This window comes from Acytostelium subglobosum, assembly GCF_000787575.1.
Source record: "Acytostelium subglobosum LB1 DNA, scaffold: scaffold38, whole genome shotgun sequence".
In the NCBI taxonomy this organism is placed as follows: Eukaryota; Evosea; class Eumycetozoa; order Acytosteliales; family Acytosteliaceae; genus Acytostelium; species Acytostelium subglobosum.
The window spans coordinates 87,210-109,399 of record NW_012236495.1 but is presented as its reverse complement, the minus strand read 5'-3'; the positions used below and the strand labels follow the sequence as shown (position 1 = coordinate 109,399).

Below are 22,190 nucleotides of genomic sequence, written 5' to 3'. Positions count from 1 at the left end.
GAAGGAGAGAGAAACGGAAACCAAGAAAGTGTGATGAGTACACATTAGATTTCGGAAATTCCCTAGTTGGTCGAGTGGTTCGCCGCGTCTGCCTTGGACAGCAGCTGGCCAGTCGATTGATTAACCGCGGCCATAGCTGAGGCATACCTTTTTCCAACATGACTTCCAGACGTTCTGGGATGTCAGCATCTGTCTAGTTGTTGAGGTAGTTGTGCTTTCCATTTGTATAATATAATATGATATTATGTTTGATTGAATGATTGAGTGGATGGACGACAAAGTACCAAATATCCGCGCGCTGTTGGAATAGCGAGAGAGTGAGTGAGAGTGTTTGATCGTTAAGATAAGATGTAGTATCTGATTGTTGTTGTGTATAACTTGGTGGGAGTCAATTTGAAAGAGTGGCAAGGTGCAATGCTCGATATCCGAAGTAATCAATCAATCAATCATACATGCAGCAGTGCCCCACACTCAATCATTGCACTTGACTATTCTCTCCCCTCTTCACAACCATCACCATCAACACCATCAACCATTCAATTAGCCGTCACGGCAATATCCACTCTCACTCACACACTCATCCACACATACATACAGCGACGGACTCCGTCTAGCGGGACCATGGGGAAGGAAGGGAGAGTACTCGTGGGCCATAGAGTGTCGAGATGGATGTGCCAGCTTAGATAGTTAGTGGAAGCCAGAAGGACCACCCGTACGTAGGATGAGGTTACGGCATCTTGTAGGATGATGCCGATCATTTATTACAGTGCTCACTGACCTGCATGCACGTGTGTAGAGGCTTCTTTAAGATGATGACGCGCGGCTAAAGAGATTGTGTGGTCAATGCCGAGGCCCTGCTCACTCATACAAAAAAGTGATGATATTTTTTTGTTGAGATCAAATCCAAATTGGTAATTGATGATTCGGCAAGTCGTTCAATCTTATCCTTAGGCATTGTGAGTGTGTTGATCAGCTGATTCGGATGATCGGAATTGAACGGCTGTGCGAGGGAGGGGTCGGAGCCTCGTCCCATCTTCCATCCACCCCCAGAGTTCTCTCACCTTGATCAAACGGGTGCCCGTCTGGTGCGTATGTCCGTATCCCATCAATGGGTACTAAGTGGGCCTAGTTAGAAGATGTCTGGGTCATGTGTCTAGTCGCGGCAATTCGAACTTGAATGGCTGTACATTGTTGGGAATCGCGAGTGTGTGAATTGAATTGACGGGTGTTGATGGATTGATGGTGATGTGGTCCAACATCCTTGTCTTAATTAAGTGATCTTGTTGTTGTTGGACCATCCCATATCTTTAACTTCGCCATTCAAGTGTGTGTATGATACATTCATAGGCTACCATGCTACCATGCGACTGTTGATATTGTAGTTGTTGACAGTGGTGGTGATTGTGTTGTTGGGTGGTTCGCAAATGTGGGCATTGCCATTCGGTAATATGACAATGAAGAATCTTGATCTAGAAAGCATAATATCACGAGTATCTTTGCTAGTGGAGTCTCCACTGTAGATGGTGTCTCTTTGTTGTTGTTGTAGTCTTTAGCATCTTGTGGCGCCACCAAGTGCCGTCTTGCTTGTTCATTTGCCTTATGATAAAGTTCGGCTAGTCTGTTTGTTGTTCAAGATGGTTAATCAATCTATCTCTTTGCGTGTTGGTTGGCTTTGCAGCACCATCCAAGTCATCTAAGCTTACAATACAATGGACCAGTTTAAGGTGATCTTTGAAGGAATGATCACACTCAATCCCTGAACAGCAACGAAACAGCCAAGACGGACATGGAGACGACCCCACCAATGTAACCAACAAGGAGCAAGGTGCACAAAGGGTGGTCATAATGTATGTGTAATGTTAGGTATCCATTCATTCATTCATCCAATCACACCATCTTGTGAATGAAGTTATCAACGTACACTTGCTTGTTCCGACTCTTTAGCAAAGAGTACAACAATACTCTCCTCCGACGACGCTTTGGTGTTTGTTGTAATGTCAACTGTACCAAACTCAATGCTGTACCAGTGCTTCAACACATACAGGTCAAGATATACCTGATGAGCCATGTGTATAGATGTGTAATTCACGCTCTTCTTCTTCATCTTACTACCACCGCTGTCATCATTACTTGTAAATCTTTCAACCAAGTCATCAATAGATATTATATTATTATTATTACTTGTCAAAGTAGTAGTAGTAGTTTCAGTGATATGAGGTAATACCATTGAGTGATTCTCCATCTTTGTTTTGTTTGTCTAAGTATGTGTATCTGTTTGTTGAGATGTTGGAGAAGAATGACAAAGATGAGTTTTGAGCGAGGGTAAGGGTTTGGTCAAGGGTTTAACTTTGTTCGTTTGTTTGCTGAGTCACCAATTACTTTGGTTTTTTGGAAGTCAGTTGAAGATCATGAGTGTTAGTGACACCTTGCATTCATTCATCATTTATTCATTCATTTCATTCAATCATTATACATACAAACAGAATCATCACAGTCACACAAACACACAAACAATGAAGAGGGATAGGCGATCACCATTGGTCGCAGTATCAGTATCATTGCTGGTTGCTTTGATGATTGCTGCGATGATGACTCAGCATACAGAGGCAGTTGACGCGAGTAAATTCAAGACATGCAATGATTTGTCATTCTGTAGACGTAATAGGAATGAGGTGGTCGCACAACCTCCAACATACAAGGTGATCGATAATACATTGCAGTTGAACAACGACGGACGTTTGGTGGCCGAGCTGCTCAACGTCGATGGCGACTTGGATCACGTGCTCACACTTGAGCTCAGCGCATTAGAGAATGGCATGATTCGTCTGCGTGTCCAGGAGAAGAAGTCACTGGAGAATAAGAAGCGTTATCAAATCAAGGACGTACTGTTGGACTCGATCAAGTACGTCGCAATCAAGTCGTTGGATAGGAGCGTCGCTGGCCAGGTGTCGTTCAGCTTTGGTCACAACTCTGTCGCCAAGCTCTATCTGCACCCATTCAAGCTGGACGTCTACGTCAATGGCGAGTTGGCAATGTCATCCAACTCTCGTGGCCTACTCCACTTTGAGCACATGAGGACCAAACCTCTGCCACCCCAGCCCGAGAACAAGGGCGAGGAGCAGCCTCCTCAACCAGCCGGCGACAACCCCGACGACTCACCCGTGCCCGCCGCCCCAGCTCCAGTGCCTCCTCCCCCCGCCTACCCAGATGGCATGTGGGAGGAGCGCTTCAACAGCCACCACGACTCCAAGCCACATGGACCAATGTCGTTCGGAATGGACATTAGCTTCGTCGGATCATCACACGTCTACGGTATCCCCGAGCACTCTACCGCGATGGCCCTGCGCTCGACCAAGGGCGAGGGAATCAACGAGCATCCCTACCGTCTGTACAACCTCGATGTGTTTGAGTACGAGCTGGACAAGACCTCTGCACTCTATGGTGCCGTCCCCTTGATGATCTCGCACGATGCCAAGAAGACCGTTGCAGTGTTCTGGTTGAATGCCGCCGAGACCTTTATCGATGTTTCAGACTCTAACAACAATGGTGTGCCATCCAAGGACACCCAATGGATTAGTGAGAGTGGACAGATGGACGTCTTCTTCCTTACAGGCCCCACTCCCAAGGACATCTTTGCCCAATACGCCTACCTCACCGGTACCACTGCACTTCCACAAATGTTCTCCATCGCCTATCATCAATGTCGTTGGAACTACAGAGTAAGTTGAAAGAGACCATTCATTCAATCAATCAATCAATGTACTGATCAGGTCATACCACCCAGGATGAGAATGATGTTAAGCAGGTTGATGAGGGATTCGATTCAAACAAGATACCTTATGATGTGATCTGGTTGGACATTGAGCACACTGATGGCAAGAGATACTTCACTTGGGACAAGACCAACTTCCCAACACCAGATCAGATGCAAAAGAAGATCGCCGACAAGCAGAGAAAGATGGTTGTTATCATCGACCCACACATCAAGAAGGACAGCAACTACATGATATACTCAGAGGCACAGAGCAACAACCTGTACGTCAAGAACAAGGACAACAACGACTTTGAGGGCTGGTGCTGGCCAGGCACAAGCAGCTACCTCGACTTTGTCAACCCCGCCGTGCGCGACTGGTGGGCCGCCCAGTTCTCCTACGACAAGTTTGCAGGCTCCACGCCCGCTCTCTACGTCTGGAACGACATGAATGAGCCCTCCGTGTTTGATTGGCCCCGAGATCTCGATGCACAAGGACAACCTGCACCACGAGAACGTCGAGCACCGCGATGTGCACAACATGTACGGATTCTATCAGCACATGGCTACGGCCAAGGGCTTGGTGGAGCGTAACGCAGACAAGAACGACCGTCCATTCGTCCTGTCGCGTGCCTTCTTTGCTGGCTCCCAGCGTCACGGAGCCATCTGGACTGGTGACAACGCCGCCCAGTGGTCGCACTTGAAGGCCTCGCAGCCAATGCTCCTCTCGCTCGGTCTGGCCGGTATTACATTCAGTGGCGCCGACGTTGGTGGATTCTTTGGTAACCCCGATGGAGAGCTGATGGCCCGTTGGTACCAGGCAGGTTCATTCCAGCCATTCTTCCGTGGCCACGCCCATCTCGATGCCAAGCGTCGTGAGCCATGGTTGTTCGACCAGCAATACCTCGATGTCATGCGCTCTGCCATCCAGAGACGTTACAGCTTCCTGCCATACTGGTACACATTGTTCCATCAGAACACCCTCAATGGCTACCCAACCATGAGACCACTCTGGGTCGAGTTCCCCGCCGATACCTCACTCTTTGCCTACGAGGATGAGTTTATGGTGGGCAGCGCCATACTCGTTCACCCAGTCGTCGAGCAGGGCCGTCAGTCCGTCAAGGTCATCTTGCCAGGCGACTCCAAGCAGGTGTGGTACGACATTGACACTGACAAGAAGTTCACGTCGGGTCACTACGATGTCGACACCCCATTGGACAAGATGCCAGTCTACCAGCGCGGTGGCTCAATCGTTCCAAAGAAGGAGAGACTGCGTCGTTCTTCCAGCCAGATGCGCGACGACCCTTACACATTGCGTGTGGCACTCAGCACCGACCAGCAGGCCACCGGCGAGTTGTACATTGATGACGAGCACACGTTTAACTACCAGAAAGGTCAGTACACTTACCGCGCGTTCAACTTTGCCAATGGCAAGCTCACTTCCAAGTCGTTGGACACCAAGGGTATCTACCAGCCAAGCAACACAATCGAGAGAATCGTGTTGGTTGGATTGAACAAGGCTCCATCCAAGGTTCAATCTGGTGGCAACAGTCTCCATTTCGATTATGACAAGAATCTCCAGAAGCTTGTCATCAGGAAGCCAGACCTACCAATTGCTGGTGATTGGGTTATCGAGTTTAGTTAAGTCCAAATGGACAAGTCAAGTCAAATAGCATACTTTAAAGGTAGATCTACATACCTTCCTACAATTAAATAATAGATAGAATACATAGTGATACATTAATTAACTTAATAGTTTAGTTTGAAGTGAGGGACATCTGATCAAATCGATCAAACCAATCAAATCAGTGAATGGTTCTGGACTCGAATTGACAAGTTCATATCATTCACACAAAGTTGAGAAGAAAGAAGGGTGTGTGGGTGAGTGCACTCTACTGTTCTGTGACGTGGTAAGGCCAGCTGGATTGATGAGGTTGAAGTGGAGGAGGCATTGTGGTCCAGACCAATCATTAGTTCAATCACTCGTACTTGTAACAATACAGTTATTATTATTGTGTTGTAAATATTTAAATAAACAATAATAATTAACAACAAACTTAAAATGGAGGGTACAGTAAGTATCATTCTTTGACAAAGATAACATGTCTTTCATTAACAACTATAATCAATCAATCAATTGATTAGGTCGTTAAACTATACGTAGATAGATATAAACATAATGTTACATCGATTAAACTACAACATTTCTTGGCACGATTCTTCTTGACCAATGGTGTATCACAACAGAACATCCTAGTTGTGGACCTCAGTGCTGATTATACAAAGCAGGCAGAGATCAGGAAGCATTGTGTAAAGATACCTCAATATCCCTATGTAGAGATAAATGGTCAACTATGGGGAGTAAGTAAATAGTAGTACTGATTTACGATCAGGATGTTTGGTTGCTAACATTCATTGTTTGGTCAATCTGATTGATTAGGAAGCGATACATGTTGAGGAGAGGAAAGAAGAGATAAAGGCACTCATACATATTAACTCTGGTGGAGATCGTGAAGAGGAGAGATCAGCAGTGTTGGAGGCATTCATTGAGAATAAGGATGTTAGTCAAGAGTCTATAACAGAAGAGACAAGTCAGTTGAACCTGGGCTACATCGATACGACAATCAATATTACTGAATGGCTTTTGTTTGGATTGGTCAAGGGTCTATTCAGTTATTCATGGCAGGTCGTTGATCCAAGTGGCGGTGGAGACAACAACACAGCGACTACAACACCACAACTGAATGAAGGTGTGGACTTTGAGTGCGAAGTAATCCGAACCAACTGGTACTCAAGACATCAGATCAGGAGGTTTAGATTCACACCCAACTGCTTCCTCAGACTTGCCGATGGTCATGTTCGAGAGACCTTCCAATATCAATCTGTCTTGGAGTTGACTCGAGTGGACAATAAGAATATTGTTATCAAGTATGTTTTATGACTCCTGGATTGGTTTGTTGACCGTCATGGCACCTACTGACCAATCTAATTATAGGTTCGAAGTGTCAGAGAGCCAATATATCGAAGCAGTTGAGAGCGATGCAGACAAGATAATCGATATACTTGTGGCACGTTCCAATCTATCAAGGGCAAAGGACAACATGTGGGTGAAGTCCCTGCCTACTGTATACCATCACACATCCAGAACCCCGCCACCTGAATGATTATAACGATGTAGATCACATTGTTATTGTTGTTGGAGGAGGTCGCCATGGCAACCTCATGAGCGTAAATCACTTGTATAAATGAGTCTGGTTGTTGTTATATATATTTCAATCATGATTGATTGTACTCGATAATGAATAGGGTAGGTCTTTAATGCACTGAATGTCTCGATCATATTGGTTGGGTATTTGAAGGAGGAGTAGGAGTATTGAATCGCCCGGGCGGCATGCATGATCTAAGTTCTAATTCGCCGTTGTTGTTGTTGCTGCTGCATCTGCTGCTGCCACTTCTGAAGTGTCACCTCACTGTCCTTTGCCACAGCGCCAATGAAATGCTGTAGTTGTAGACTGAGCCACCAGGCGCACTCACTGAGTGTGCCATTCATTCGCCTATCAATCTCATGAGATTGAATTGCAACTCTTGATGTCATGAAAATATGGTGAAATTGGTTGATGCTGAGCTGTTGCTGTCCATTGGCACTGACTGACTGACTTTAAGGGATGAAAGTGGGCGACACCGGTGTCCGTTTGCTGCCTGGGGATCGACCAGAGTGTAGAGTGCATCATCGACTGTTGCAGTCTATTCATTTGAAGATGTTGGAGGGGTGGATGGAGATGGTTGGGATGAGAGGATGGAGAGTTGGCGTCGACAGGGTAGAAGAGGGGCTGGGCTTGTTGATGCATGCGATCGTTGTTGGGAGTCTATTCGCGCATAGTTGTATATGTGTATTATATATATTATAAATGAGGGTATTCATCATTGATGACGCTCGAAGTTCCCCATCTTATGATCATCAACATTGTTATTATTCATATTATTCGTATTATTTATATTGTTTGTGTTGTTGTTAATGTTGTTGTTGTTGATGTTGTTGTTATTGTTGTTATTATTATCATCATCTGTATTCATTGAGTTATTCTTTTGTTGTAACTCCTCTTCTTCCTTCTCCTTTTGATACTTTATATATACATCCGACTCGTCGTAGGCGGTATCTATCCACTGTTGTATAGAGTTTGGATTCCAATACTTTGCAGGCTGGAATCTAACTGACTGCCTCAGTCTTTCAGCTGTCAGCGGCAGATCAGGTCTTTCAGTTGTTGTTGTTGTACTCGATGGTTGAAGATGTGACATTTCATATGTGTTTGTGTTGTATGTATATATATATAATCTAAACTATCTATCTTTCTATCTATCACTGATGATGATGATGGATGATGATCTATTCACTGATAACTGATTATTGTCAATCTCGCGATAAAACTATTGAACTTGAATGATGGTATAAAGTATAGTCTTGTTGTAAATAAGTAATAGTTGTAGGTGATTGATTGTTATGAGTATGTATAAGGTATAAATGTATGTAAGTAATAACCATCAAGTTAGGAGTGATGTGCGTGTGTCTCTGTCACCCCAATCAGTTTGAAAGAGTGGGAGAGTGTGTGTTTGAGGGAATGAAACACGACCTGGACCAGGGGGGTCAGTTTTATTCCTGGAGACACAGAAGTTGGAACTTCAACTTCATTTGAATATACTCCAAAGTAAATCAACTTTTGATTGATAGTTAGACACTGTCCTCATTGTCATCACTAACTATATCTCTTATTGGATTGGTTGTTTCTTCTTACCCATTGCTGTCCAATCTTATTTATACAATGTTATCTATAAGTTGTAGCTCAATGTGATGGATCATTCGAAATAGGATGTTCCATTTCAAATTTGAAAAGTTGGCGCCACCATTGGTTCCTCATTTCAACTGTTGTTCAAAGGGTATAAAGTAGACGACTTAAGGGCATCCATTCGATTATAAGATAGATATATTTATATATATAATAACATACATTCATTGTACATTAACATTACAACATTACACACATATAATTATAACAACAATATGTCAACACCAAAGACAGATTCTGTATCAGTTGGAAAGAGACTACAGTCTGAGCTGATGGCTTTGATGGTATGTACAATACTATACTATACTTGATGTTTGATAACAACAACAGTAACATGCATGCACCTTACTTACATTGAAATATTTATATTATAGATGGCCAGCAGCCCAGGTATCTCAGCATTTCCAGAGGCAGATAACATGTTCAGCTGGGTCGGAACGATTCAAGGCGCTGCAGGTACAGTGTATGAGAATCTAGAGTTCAAGATGTCGTTAAAGTTCCCCTCAGAGTACCCTTTCAAGCCACCCGTCGTCAAGTTTGAGACCAGCTGCTTCCATCCAAACGTTGATACACAGGGCAACATTTGTCTAGACATTCTAAAGGACAAGTGGTCGCCAATATACAACGTGCGCACACTGTTGCTCTCGATCCAGAGTCTTTTGGGCGAGCCAAACAATGACTCACCACTCAACTCCTACGCCGCTTCCATCTGGGAGAACCAAGATGAGTACAAGAAGGTATTGCTCAAGAAGTATCAAGAGGCTGGTGGTATCACTGCATAATGATTCGTATTCATGAATACCCTTATAATCTCTAGTCTTTCGTCTTATCGTTGTTGACCGGTCAACTACATTCATTCAATCAATCACTGTACAATGGTCACGCATGACAACATCAACAATATCAATCCAAGTACCTGTCAACAACAATGGAGTTAACAACCACTACAACAACAACATCATCATATGCCATATGTTCTCAATCACCTAATAAATGGTTGACATATGTTCGGACCCTAACCCTCGTCCTTGCCCTTACCCTAACCCTAGCCCTAACCCTAACCCTTACCCTTACCCTCATTAACTGATTAGATTCTTAAGGTGTTGGAGTTTATTAGACTCAAGTAGTAGTAGTAGTAATGGTAGCTGTGAGTAATGTTACGATGTCGAGTAATGTTGTTGCTGTGCCTGTCAAGATAGTGTCAGACAGTTTAGTGGCATCCACAACCACCGCCACCACCACCTCCAAGGTGAAGTCCTCCAAGCAGTCCCTGGACCAATCCTCCAAGGTTCAAGCCACCACCACCGTGGCAACCGCCACCACCGTGAGGCACATGAACAATTGGTGGAGAGACAACATGACCACCACCACCTCCACAGTTACAGGCGATACTGTTGGCACCTTGGCCGAATCCACCTCCAACTCCACCTCCAATGCTGGCCTTTGACAATGATGTGATGGAAACTCCTCCCAAAGAACTAAGTGCGGCTATGGAAATTAATTAATTAATTAGTATTGGAAGGAAATGGAAAACAACTAGATTATTTTGGTACCTACCAAGAATGGTCATTTTCAAGTTATTATTATTATTATTATTATTCTATTGATTGAATATTGAATTGATGATTAATTTGAAATGGAATTCAGAAGTATTTATATTGGAGAGTTAGTGAGCTGGAATGAAGGATAAATATTATTGGATTGCAAATTCAAGGATGATGATGATAGATGTAGGTAGGTCAACCCAAAAATAGATAGTTCAAGTTCAATAAACTTTGTTGGACATGTTCAAACAAGTAAATTGACCATTTCATCTCGAGTCAATCGTCACATCTGATCACTCCACACACATACTTCCACCCACTACCACACACAATGTGATCAGATGATCAATCAAACACACACTACTATTACATTTTCACCACTACTCGATCACAACATTAGTTATATGCTACCAATCATGTTACTCGTCGTCGCGTCGTCGTCGTCTGGTTTGATTGGACTTATCGGGTCGCAGTCTGCCATCCAAACAACGATCCAGCCATTCCATTCAAATTTATTATACAATTACATGCATGTTGCCAATGACCATGGTCGCCCAGTTGTAGAGTCGTTCGTTCTTTACCATTACCCATACTCTTCTCTCTCCAACACTTCTCTGCTACTACTCCTCTATCTCTACATCTACTGTCTCTCATTGGGAGTCACGTTCTCAATGTGTCTTCACATTGCTTGGTACACTGTTGAGCTTAAAGTTCTGTTGACTGAGTTCCTTCACCAACTCATGTGTCAGCAGTTGACCCTTGGACTGTGATCGCTTCTGTGTCTTGCTTGGAGAGTGCGAGGTGACTTCTGGAGAGAGCACCGGTGATGACACTGAACCCATTTTCTTCTTGTCCTTCTTCTCCTTCTCCAGCTTCTCCTTTTCTCGTTTCTCTGCCTTCTTCTTCTCCTCCTTCTCTCGTTTCTTCTGTGTCTCCAATGCCTTCTTTGGTAGATGAATCAATGTATCACGTGTCAGACGCTAAGGGTAGAGAATGAGGTGTTAGTGGGTCGATGCCATCATGGCTGATAGTTGTGACGGTCCTAGACATACCCTCTCGATGAATCTTGGTACCATGTTGCGGTCGGGGAATGTATGGAAGTACTCTGTTTCTATTTGATCACGCATGACTGCACGAAGATTGGCGACATCATCTGATATCTTGACGGTTGGATTAACGCCAATGTTCCCAGAGCTATCCACAATGTATATATAATGCATGGAACTCAGAAGTATCTCTCTGGACTTCCTCTCATTCTCCATTCGTTCCTCATTCGCTACACTCAACTCCTTCTCCAACTCCTTGATCCTCTCTTGTAACATTGTATTCTGAATCTGGATGTGTGTATGTTTGTTAGTATATGTTGACTTGACGGATGATCAATGTTAAGTTGGTTGCGTGGACATACAATCTGCTTCTTCAACTCGACTGAATCACGTTGTGTTGGCGGTGATGATGGCAATGAGCTTGGTCGGAATGAGATTGTGTTGCTCTTCTCATCGGTGGAAGTATCGTTGCTATCCAGGTGATGTTCATTGATTGATTCGAGTATGCTTGCTGAGCCTGGTGAGCCAGATGAACCACATGATATTGATCGATCCTTGGTCGTATTGTTGAATGCAGACAATGTCTTTGAAATGTGATCCATGATGTTTGAACTTGCTCTATGATTGATGAATGATCCACGTTGATTTGATCGATACTTTGTTATCCATCTATGATGTAACAGCTCTGATGCTGAAGCTCTCTCCTCCACAGATTTGACAAAGCATCTTCCCAAGAAATCATTCAATTCCTATTCATGTGAAGTGATGGTTAGTGGTCTGTTTGGCGTGAACACGATGTACGAACATACCTCTGAGATGTTCTTGGGGAATGGAGGTCTGTCATTCTGAACGATTCTGAACATGGCAGCCATGGGATTATGATTGTAATAGGGTGGTGAGCCAGTCAACAACTCAATAATTGTGCAACCAAGAGACCATGTGTCGGATACTTGACAGTGACCACTGATGTCGATCACCTCGGGTGCCATCCAGTAGGGTGTGCCTACCACAGAGTATCTCTTGTCCGAGTCATTGAGCTGGGCGGCCACATTGAAGTCGGCCAACTTGGCATCGCCAATCTTGTTGATCAAAATGTTGGCCGCCTTGATATCGCGATGTATTACATTCTCGCTGTGCAGATAGACGAGACCTTGAAGCACTTGTTCGATGTAGGTGCATATCAGCGACTCGGGGAACGTGCCAAACTGATTCATGATGCTGGCCAGCGAGCCATTCTCCATGTACTCCATGATCAGGTAGATGGTGGTGTCGTTCTCATCCTTGCCAAGGATACGAACAATGTTGTCATGGCTCAACTTTTGCAGCAGATCCAACTCGACCATGATGCTTGACAGCTGCTCGCGTGATATCTTTGACTTTTGGAAGCACTTGACGGCGACAAAGTCACCTGACACTGTGTTTAGTCCTTTGTAGACTGAGGCTGAGCCTCCCTTGCCCATAATCTCGCCAATGACGTATGGTCCAATCATCTGTTTGGTGGCAGCTGTCATTGATTGTTTAGGTGCCTTTCCATCATTAAAGTTGATCGGTGGTAGATTCGATGCCATTGGTGCATCGATGTGATTATTCGAATAATAACTACTACTACTATTACTATCGTCATCTGTGTCGTGATCATAATCATTATCATTGTCCAGAGTGAGTGAGTCAAGTTCATTGCTCATCTTTCTCAAATGTTGATTGCTCATTGTATTGTATTACTGTTTGTTTGTTGGTTATCTACTTTGTTGTTGTTGTGTTGTTATTACTATGTGTTTGTTGTTGCTTATTAAATGTTGTAGTTTAATTATTACTATGTGGTAATGATTGTTGGATGGTTGATGAAAAGTATGAAGAATATAACACAAACTAGATATTTGAATTGATAAAATGTGAGACGCGTTTGTTGTGTTGTTGAACTGTTTGGATGGGGTTGGCAACAACAACCATGTTTTTCTAAGTTTTCCAAACCCTCCTGGAGGTGGGTCTTGCCCAAAGCCCACACAAACAGTCAAAAGTAGCCACACGTCATGGTGGTACCTTGGTCAGTCAATCCAAACAATTGATCAATGGCATTGGTTGTCCAACCAACCAACCAATAGAGTTAAAGATATTTATTATTGACATACATCAACAACGACCGATGCCAATTCACGCTGGCTCCATTTAAAAGAAGAAAGAAGTTTATGGTTATATCTATAACTTTGGTTTTGTATCTTTGTGTACATTGTTGTCGTTCCAGATGGTCTACTCACTCACTGGTCAATGTTCATTTGGTTGAGACCCTCGATCAAGGGATCATCAGATGACCAAAATTTGAGCATGATGTCTTGGTTGTTGAGCATCTGAACAAACTTCTCTATCTCCTCAGGCTGCTCTGTCTGTATCTGTTGTACCACACTTCTAAAGTCTTCGTCGATAAAGGTGCGAACAATGTTGCATTGGGGCAGGTTGGTATCTTGATTGAGAAGGTTGGCGCAGCCTTCCAATACCAAAGAGTACATGCTGGCGTACTGCTCTCGGAGCACGACCATCAGACTCTGAATGGTGTTGATGTTGACAAGGTACTCGAGCTGGGTGATTGAGCCTCCTGTTGAGGCATTGACCAGTGCCCACATGATCTCCTTCAACAAATCTTGTTGCTCCCTTTTGGCGATCACTCTGGTTGTCAGCTCCTTCAAGATGCCAGAGTCGACGATGGCTTGGATCTGTGGTCTGGTGCCAGATGTGATGTTGGACACGGACCACACGACCTCCTTGCGAATGTTGGCCTTGGGATGAGTGACCAGCTCATTGAACCTTTCAATGACGCCATGGTTGAGGATATATTGTGTCTGAACGTCGTTCCCAGAGAGGATGTTGCCCACTGATCGCAGTGATGGCACCAGCAGTTTGACCGACTCGTTGGTTCCCAAGTATTTCATGATCCTGGGTATCACATTGAGTTCAATCACGGCATTGATCAACCAATCTGATGTGGTGTCTGTGATGAAGGCGAATGACCAAATTGTGTCCACCAATATGTCTTGGTCAGTGGCGTCCAAGAACTTGGCAAGATATGGAAGGAAAAGGTCGACCTATTGAGTGAGGTGGTAAGTATACTTATGAGTATGATTGGGTCGACTGAGGATACTACTTACATGTTGTTTAGATGGATGTGGCTTGCCACGACAGAAGTTTGAAAAGGTCCATGCGACATTGCGTAGCAGGGACACATCTTGGATGTTCCTGTGCATGAGCTTGATGATGTTTTCAATTGCAAAGTTGTTCAACACAAGGTTGCGCAGGTCAATCGAATCACCTGCTATATTTCCAAGACACCAAAGTACCTGCTCAGCAACCTTCTTGATTGGTGAGTTGAGCATCTCTACAAAGCTGTACGAATGTTATTAGTATGTGGTCAATATCATTCATGAATCAATGGCTAATGGCTAATGGCTACATACATTGGAATTGCGCCACTCTGTACAAGGACCAATGTTTGTTGAGGATTGCCAGAAGCGATCTAAATGAATGATAACAAGTTGCTGTTGGTTAGTCTCTGTTGTCCTTCTTAAGATTGTTATAACTTACATTTGTTAAAGCCCAACCTGCTTCATACTATGGATTGGAGGGAGGAGAGGGAGTTTGGATGTTAGAATGTAAAAGACTTAAGATGAGAGATAGGAGCGTGAGTATATATACATACTTGACACTCAGTTCCACCAAACTGAACCAACTGTATCATCCTTGGTACTAGACCAGCCTCGATGATCTGTTGGATGGGTGGCGCCGATTCGAAGGATAACATAACTCTAACATTCTTGACAGCCTCAAACACAACCTTCTCATCTTCAGAGTACATGTTATTGGCGATCGTAGGCAATTGAGCCAACAAATCATTAAGTCTTTGATCAGAGGATGCCATGTATCTAATTGTTAACAATTGAATTATATCTATATATAAATGATGAATGTGAGATGAAATGAAATGACGTCTATGATTTAGGCTATCTATCTTATCAAATTTTCATCAACACCTCATACTAGATATTTATAAGAAATGGAAAATCAACCGATGTGGTGTTTGATAATTATTTATCAATTTTTTATTGATATCTTTTGATCGTTACGAGGATTATATCTGTATTAGATTACTTCTTGGCAAAAGTGGTGTAATCTTGCTTCTGCTGTTGGTATACAGCCTCAAGCGATCGGCCCTCCTCCTCCATCTTGGTGTTCTTGGTGATGTGACCAACCTTCTCCTTGATGAATCCCTTAACATTCATAATAGTCGATGGCTTGTGTGGCTCGGTTCCAGAGCTGGTAGTTGGGTGCACAGAGTCAGAGTGCTGGAGTCCATCATAGTAGGTGTCACTGGATGGTCCTGTGGTGGTCTCGGATACCATTGTGGATTTATCACTGGTCAAGCTGGAAGCTGTTGGGATATGTCCTCCAGTGGTGGCCTCCTCGGTTGTGCTTGAAGCTAGTCCGGTACCGGCGGCAGTGGAATCAGTCTGGCTTCCAGTACCTCCAATCTTTTGCTCAATCTTGTCAATGAAATTGCCAGCCTTCTGCTTCAAAGCCTCGGTCTTTGATAGTCCCTCGGTGGAAGTGGTTGTTGTGTCCATTGAGGAGGAAGCCGATTGCTCACCTGGGAAGAACTTTGATGATTGCTCTGTTATCTTGCTCTCAAATGGCTGGACATTCTCTGTGGCGGTCTGTTGGATTTCAGAGATATGTGTTGTGATCATTGGTGAGCCTGGAGCATAGCTGTATGTGGAATCTCCACTCTTAACAGCTGTGTAAACACTCTTCTTAACTTGTTCGGTCATTTTATTAATAATTTAATTTATTTATTATGAATAATAATAATAATATATACAGTATTGTATTTACAGATAATAATAATTATTTAGAGATTAAGAAAGATAGAGATTGAGTATGAATGTATTTATAAGTTGTTGTCTTGAATATTACTTGTAGAATGGTTAAAGTGTGTTAATAGAGTATTCTGACGCAATAGTAGTATGGATATGGGATTATCATGATATCAATCTTACAACTACCCCACACATAGATAACACTCATATCTGTATGTATATAAAAGGATATTTTCCATTGTTGTTCTTGTACACCTGTGTGAAGGGGGTGTGGTTCTGTTTTGAAACATTACCTAATAAGGTGTTATTCATTTGACCATGATTCATTCCATTCAATGAATGTCCAATATCTTGAGTTCATATGTACTTATAAATTGTAAGACTTACCTACCTTTATACTTATTTGGACAGATACAATCAATAGTATATCGAATGTATGTGTATGTGAGTGTGTATGAGCGAGTGATTTATGTGTGTGTTTGAGTGTGTGAACAGGAGGTCCTATCCGAGTTTATTGTCTGCACCAGAGTATCCATGCATGCATGCATTCACAATCTTGTACATAGACATACAGACAGACAAGCAACACTCCTCCCTCTATATGGCCTCAAACTTAACTTGTGTTTGACTATTGTTGCCACTACTGCTGCTGCCGCTGTGAGTCGCCAGTATGGTGGGATAGGTGGATGCATAGAGTGGTGGAGTACCTTCTTGTTGTGTTGATGCTGACGATGCATGGTGCACTGGAGGCGGAGTGTGCACTGATGGTGAATGAGAGGAGGGTGATGGAGAGCTGCCACTGTTGTTATTGCTGGTGCTATTGTCGATCAATGGCAATGAGGAAAATCCATCCGGTCGTTGAAGTAGATGTGTTGTTGTTGTTGCTGCTGCCAATGATGATGTTGTTGTTGTAGTGTCCAGAGTCGAAGTAGTCGTATCGTGCATTGGTAGGTGATGTTGTGGAATGACGAATTGTTGTTGTTGTTGAAGAATTGGTGATTGGTGATGTTGTTGTTGCTGCTGCATCATTATCTGTTGTTGATGCATTTGGATTGTATCTTGTTGTTGAAGTTGAGGTTGAGGCTGAGGTTGATATTGTTGTTGTTGCAGTTGTAGTTGTGTATTTGGTATATTCTGTTGATATTGAAGTTGTAGTTGCTGTTGCTGKTTGTTGTTGATCTAATTGTGGCATACTTGTTGACAGTGGTTGTTGTTGCGTTGCTGGTGAATTTGATGTTGTCTCTGGACCCAGAGTGGCCATCTTAAAGTCGCATTCGACACGAGTATCACGATAGCTGATAATGAATGTCACCTTTTGGTAGGCCTGGACGACGGGGCCAACGCTGCCCTCTTTCTTCTCGATCCTCTTCTTTGTCCAATCCTTGCCAGTGGACAGTGTTGGATAGCCAGAGCGTGCGTTGAATGTGAAGTAGAGATGCTGTACATTGACCTTCTCGCCATTGATATATGTGACACGGTCCTTGGTGTAGCTACGCCATGACCTGAACGATGAGAAGTGATCGCGGAACAACTCGACCGGTAAACAACCGAGTGGCACGCCCTTTACCGTCCTTCCATAGCCATTCTCCAGCCGGTCCAACAAAATCGTATGAGCCACTTCCAAGAACTCCTGTAGTCTAATCTGTTTATACAACGATGTGAAGTATGACTTATCAATCAATTGTTCCTCCATTCTTTCTTTCTTGTTGTTGTTGTTGTTGGGGGAGGTATGTATTTGTTGTGGCAATGCAATAACCTATCTATCTATCTAAACTAACTATATTACAACGTCAGTCGTCTGTCAATCACACCTGCCTGGTTCAGTAATAATAAAGTAATGTAGAGTAAAGTAATGATGTTGATGTGTTTATCCTCTTATTTGGCCTGTTATTGATATTAGATTGTTGTGTCAATGAAGAACGATTGTCAATCAATGCTGACTGACTGAATAAATGTGTCTGTCGCGCCAGTTAGGATCTGTTTCGAAAAAAAAATCAACATCCCCCAACAATTCAAAAGTCACTCGTGTTGCTCTTTTGGGGCTGAAAGAAGAAGTCTCTGGAATTTTCCCATTGACCTGCTACTATAACTTCAAAGTTTTGTCTTCTTGTCAATTGTCATTGACTATGCAAATAATGATATGATTATATATACTACTATATCAGGAATTATCAGTATAACTATTATTTGTGTTGAAAGAACAGTTCCAACCATAAATGAAAGGAGTTCAACAAACTTTCATTTGTCCTCAAAACCAACAAAACATAGAGTTCTCATCAATTTGAAATCATTAATTAATGAACAATATTCATTCATTCAAACATATACAGATATAAATATATTATAATATAGAGAATGAGTACCTCAACATCAACAAGAGAAAAGAGAGATAAGAGGACTATTGTACCAACAAGTTTTAGAAGTATCAGAGCTTGTGTAAATTGTGGTCTGGTCAAGACTACTGCTCAGTTCGATGAGTATGGTTGCGAGAACTGTGATAGACAGAGCGAGAGAAGAAAGGATAGAGATACAGGAAGCGCTACCACTACAAACTTTGAAGGGTATGTACTAAGCATAGTACTGTAACGACAACGACAACGACAACAACATATTAACACTCATCGCAGCATCATGGCAATCATGAAGCCTACTGAGAGTTGGATTGCTAGAAGACAACATTATGGTATGTAGATGCACACATCGTTCAGATTGTTGATGATAACATGATACTGACTGACATATATATAATACAGAGAGAAGAGTACCAGGTTGCTATGCACTGTCAATCAAAGACGATGATTCACAGAGATAGATTGTAAACATGTCCACTTCACTTCACTTCAATCGAGTTACTCGAACCTAGAGTCTTGTGGCAGGCAGATGATCAATGGGATAGTGTATTCAGTTGGACAACTCCAAACTCACTAATAGACAACAAGAAGGCAGAGAGATGAATGAATCAATCAATCATTAAACAGACAACAGAACTGTATCAATATACATTGTATACGATTGGCTGGCTACCAAAGTAGTTTATTTACATATTCTACTATCATACACAGGCCAAGTGTTGCTCAAGGTAGTACCAGTTACAAGCCAGTGGAGATTTGAAATGCAGTCGGAAGGAAGGTAAAGGGAGTGAGGGAGTGCAGTCGGTAGATTGATGGCTAGGCTTCTACTGTTGCTGCTGCTGAGTATATATATATATATATATATATATGTTTATAAATAACAAGATAGAGGAGATAGATAGACCCCATCCTCTCTAGCTCTTGATTGCTTTATAGAATGCATTGTAGGAGCTGTCGAGATCAAAGAGCAATTGTCGCGTTTGATCCTCGTCCAACTCTTCGCTGGCCTTCATCTTGTTCAGTGTGGCCATCCAGTTCATGATCTTCTCCTTGCCCTCAAAGTTTGACAACCAAGTGTTCCTGTTCAAACTCTCAAGCAGGTCGCTCAGCAATGGATGTATGTTGTCTACTGCTACAAACTTCAATCGAACCGAATCCATTGTTGTGATAAAGTGTTGTACTGTCTCTGCCACATTCCTAAGATGATGCATGTAGTAGTTAGTATGATGTTGATGCAATGATTGATTGATTGAATGAGAACATACTTGGCCATCATAGAGTCGTTAGAGTCTGTTGTAACATTATGCTCCAATGTTGATGGGTAACCTTTGTTCACCAATCTATCGTCTGATTATACGAGGCAAGAGAGAGGAGTGTTAGAAAGTGACACATGCGTGATGATGATAGTACACATACATGCAGCCTTGCAGTCTAGGTTGTAATCTCTCATGAATGTAGTGACGTTTGGTACAGAGTCCTTGACGAGTGTCTGTGAGGACTTGAACTGAGCGATCAATTTGGAGCAGGCGGTGGTGTAGTCCTTGGGCAGCACACTGTCCCTAATGTATGCCTTCTCCAAGTGTTCTGTCACTTTGATAATCGAATAGAGCTCTGCCAGATTGTCGTATGTCTCTCTGTCCTTGGTATTGTTACATAGTTTCACCTCCTTCAAGCTGAACGCTAGTCCACTTGGAAGGCCATTCATATTTGGTACACCATTCGAGTGTTGGCCAGGTGGTCCCCTATATTATTGATTGATTGAATGTTAGTTTGTGTCGTTGATGATCACCAAGCATCGCGAAGACGTAGTCCATACATTGGAGTTGGTGGTAGTGGTTTAACCTGTTTGTTATCAGCATATCCAGGTGGATTATGATAGTACTATGTATGTAGTTATGTGTTAGAGTCTGTCTGCCTGCTCGTCTATCTGTCATAGGTGTTTGATAACATACTGGAGGAGGTGGTTCATTAAAGTTCTGTTGCTGTGGTGATTGCTGCTGCTGTTGCTGCTGTTGTGGATATGGCTTCATTCCTGGTTGGCCTGGAGGAGGAGATGGCTGGAATGTCTGAGGAGCGTAATGTTGTCGAACTGGTGGATTGTACATTTGTAATTAATTTGTTTACGGTCCTATCCTATTCTATTCTGTACTGTTCTGAACTGTATGTATTTGATCGATCTATATTAATTGATGATTCTATGAATCTTTAGATATATATATGTGATACACAACAACAATAATAACAACAATAACTTATTCAGTTAGTGTCAAGTCTATTTGCTTGTTTGTTCCTTTGAGTAGAATGAAGAATGTAATGAATGAGTGAATTGAGTGAATGAGTGTACGTGTGAATGAATGGAATGTGTGTAACTGTTTGTGGTTAGTGGCTCAAAGTGAGAATGAGTAAGAGGTGTAGTAATAGTAATAGTAGTAAGTAAGAGATAAAGAGATAGATAGATTGTTAGATTAATATATATTATGTTGTTGTTATTGTTGAATGAATTGAGAAGAGACACGTGGGAGACCAAGTATTTGCTTTTCTTTGGACCATTCACCAAAATCATTGATTTTTTTTCACTTTTATTGTGTCCTCAAGATTGAGGAAGTCTGCGAGTTAGTGGAGCTTTGTCTGCGCTTTTTGGTAAGTCCCTTAGCACTCGATCAATCAATCATCTGGCAACGACTAACATATTCAATCTCCACCGGACAGCTGCATGGTCAGTCATCAGCTGACTGACTGATCGACTGACAGTCTAAGGAATGTCATCAGTTGTTGGCAACAGATGATGAAGGATGGGATCCAGTTCATCTCGATCGATGAAGTTGTTGAATGAATGAAGGGAATGAGTGAGAGACCACCCTGAATGAATCATTCAAACTAAACTCAGTTGTGACGGAAGAACTTTAGACTGAGCCAGTTGAGATATACAGTGATGATGGTGACAGGGATGATGACGGGCAGTAGTAGACAGTAGTACCAGTCGTATTTGATAAAGTCGAGAATGCGATTACCAGTGTCTGGCAGCAGTTTGGAGATGACCAGACAGTATGTGGAGAATAGGAAGAAGACCAATGTGCAGAGTATCACGAACCAGCCATAGAACACTGTTTCATCATTATTGGCATTGTTGTATCGTTGCAATGGTTTGTACTTCTTTCTTGCGGGTGGTGTCGATGCAGATGCTGCTGTAGTGGTCTGCTGTGATACCACCGGTGTAGTAGCAGTGGACGATGCAGATGTTGTTGATACTTGATGATGTCTTTGATTGATCATCTGTGGTTGTTGTTGTAATAGTTGTTGTTGTTGTAGTTGAAGTTGTTGTTGTTGTAACTGCAGTTGTTGATATTGTTGTATAACAGTGGCCATTGTTATCGATGATGAGTTTGGTGTGAGCTTAGCTGCGTTGTTGTTGTTGTTATTTGGTGCCAACCTATTCATTGTAAATGATGATGAAGGACCACCACTCAACAATGATGAAGGAGATGAGGGTGATGGCTGTGAAGGTGTCCTCTTATGCATTCCTCTCTCTCTCTTGTCTCTTTGTCTCTATCTCTCCTTATTCGAATGTAATTAATGATTGATTCAAACAATAAAGTGTGTGATGTAATGTGAGTCACAACTTCAAGAAAACACCTCTGTTGTCCAGATCTGCTAACTCCTTTGATGGACAACAGGAAATAACTTATTATTACCTTGTTGGTAGAACTAAGGTTATGACCTGGTTCCCACCTGATGCCAACACGACTGTTCAATCAATCAAATTGATCGGGGCTAACTTATGATTCCGATCAACTT

General features: G+C 42.6%; 11 protein-coding genes across 11 annotated transcripts; 4 read left to right on the top strand and 7 right to left on the bottom strand.

The window, feature by feature from the left end:
* Positions 1-1,359: 1,359 nt before the first annotated feature.
* SAMD00019534_121120 (hypothetical protein) lies at positions 1,360-2,242 on the bottom strand (the record flags this gene model as incomplete). Its single annotated transcript, XM_012892667.1, has 3 exons — positions 1,360-1,618; positions 1,704-1,756; positions 1,922-2,242. Coding segments are annotated over 3 exons (633 nt in total), but the record flags the coding sequence as incomplete, so codon positions are not given.
* Positions 2,243-5,813: 3,571 nt separating this feature from the next.
* On the top strand, positions 5,814-6,915 carry SAMD00019534_121110 (hypothetical protein; the record flags this gene model as incomplete). The annotated part of the gene is made up of 4 exons (XM_012892666.1): positions 5,814-5,825; positions 5,897-6,112; positions 6,192-6,679; positions 6,747-6,915. The coding sequence occupies 4 exons, from the start codon at positions 5,814-5,816 to the stop codon at positions 6,913-6,915; spliced, it is 885 nt and encodes a 294-aa protein (XP_012748120.1).
* A 763-nt stretch (positions 6,916-7,678) lies between these two features.
* SAMD00019534_121100 (hypothetical protein) lies at positions 7,679-7,969 on the bottom strand (the record flags this gene model as incomplete). The annotated part of the gene is made up of 1 exon (XM_012892665.1): positions 7,679-7,969. A coding segment is annotated over one exon (291 nt), but the record flags the coding sequence as incomplete, so codon positions are not given.
* Positions 7,970-8,807: 838 nt separating this feature from the next.
* SAMD00019534_121090 (hypothetical protein) lies at positions 8,808-9,374 on the top strand (the record flags this gene model as incomplete). Its single annotated transcript, XM_012892664.1, has 2 exons — positions 8,808-8,876; positions 8,967-9,374. 2 exons carry the CDS (start codon positions 8,808-8,810, stop codon positions 9,372-9,374), a joined length of 477 nt encoding a protein of 158 aa, XP_012748118.1.
* A 356-nt stretch (positions 9,375-9,730) lies between these two features.
* Positions 9,731-10,039, top strand: SAMD00019534_121080 (hypothetical protein; the record flags this gene model as incomplete). The annotated part of the gene is made up of 1 exon (XM_012892663.1): positions 9,731-10,039. The coding sequence occupies one exon, from the start codon at positions 9,731-9,733 to the stop codon at positions 10,037-10,039; it is 309 nt and encodes a 102-aa protein (XP_012748117.1).
* A 765-nt stretch (positions 10,040-10,804) lies between these two features.
* Positions 10,805-12,891, bottom strand: SAMD00019534_121070 (hypothetical protein; the record flags this gene model as incomplete). The annotated part of the gene is made up of 4 exons (XM_012892662.1): positions 10,805-11,116; positions 11,189-11,470; positions 11,545-11,931; positions 11,992-12,891. 4 exons carry the CDS (start codon positions 12,889-12,891, stop codon positions 10,805-10,807), a joined length of 1,881 nt encoding a protein of 626 aa, XP_012748116.1.
* A 549-nt stretch (positions 12,892-13,440) lies between these two features.
* On the bottom strand, positions 13,441-15,089 carry SAMD00019534_121060 (hypothetical protein; the record flags this gene model as incomplete). Its single annotated transcript, XM_012892661.1, has 5 exons — positions 13,441-14,259; positions 14,323-14,557; positions 14,629-14,687; positions 14,756-14,782; positions 14,871-15,089. Coding segments are annotated over 5 exons (1,359 nt in total), but the record flags the coding sequence as incomplete, so codon positions are not given.
* A 226-nt stretch (positions 15,090-15,315) lies between these two features.
* Positions 15,316-15,996, bottom strand: SAMD00019534_121050 (hypothetical protein; the record flags this gene model as incomplete). Its single annotated transcript, XM_012892660.1, has 1 exon — positions 15,316-15,996. The coding sequence occupies one exon, from the start codon at positions 15,994-15,996 to the stop codon at positions 15,316-15,318; it is 681 nt and encodes a 226-aa protein (XP_012748114.1).
* Positions 15,997-18,399: 2,403 nt separating this feature from the next.
* Positions 18,400-18,856, top strand: SAMD00019534_121040 (hypothetical protein; the record flags this gene model as incomplete). Its single annotated transcript, XM_012892659.1, has 3 exons — positions 18,400-18,605; positions 18,672-18,727; positions 18,798-18,856. 3 exons carry the CDS (start codon positions 18,400-18,402, stop codon positions 18,854-18,856), a joined length of 321 nt encoding a protein of 106 aa, XP_012748113.1.
* A 453-nt stretch (positions 18,857-19,309) lies between these two features.
* On the bottom strand, positions 19,310-20,425 carry SAMD00019534_121030 (hypothetical protein; the record flags this gene model as incomplete). The annotated part of the gene is made up of 5 exons (XM_012892658.1): positions 19,310-19,592; positions 19,661-19,742; positions 19,812-20,137; positions 20,212-20,276; positions 20,348-20,425. The coding sequence occupies 5 exons, from the start codon at positions 20,423-20,425 to the stop codon at positions 19,310-19,312; spliced, it is 834 nt and encodes a 277-aa protein (XP_012748112.1).
* An 853-nt stretch (positions 20,426-21,278) lies between these two features.
* On the bottom strand, positions 21,279-21,941 carry SAMD00019534_121020 (hypothetical protein; the record flags this gene model as incomplete). The annotated part of the gene is made up of 1 exon (XM_012892657.1): positions 21,279-21,941. A coding segment is annotated over one exon (663 nt), but the record flags the coding sequence as incomplete, so codon positions are not given.
* Between the last annotated feature and the right edge of the window lie 249 nt (positions 21,942-22,190).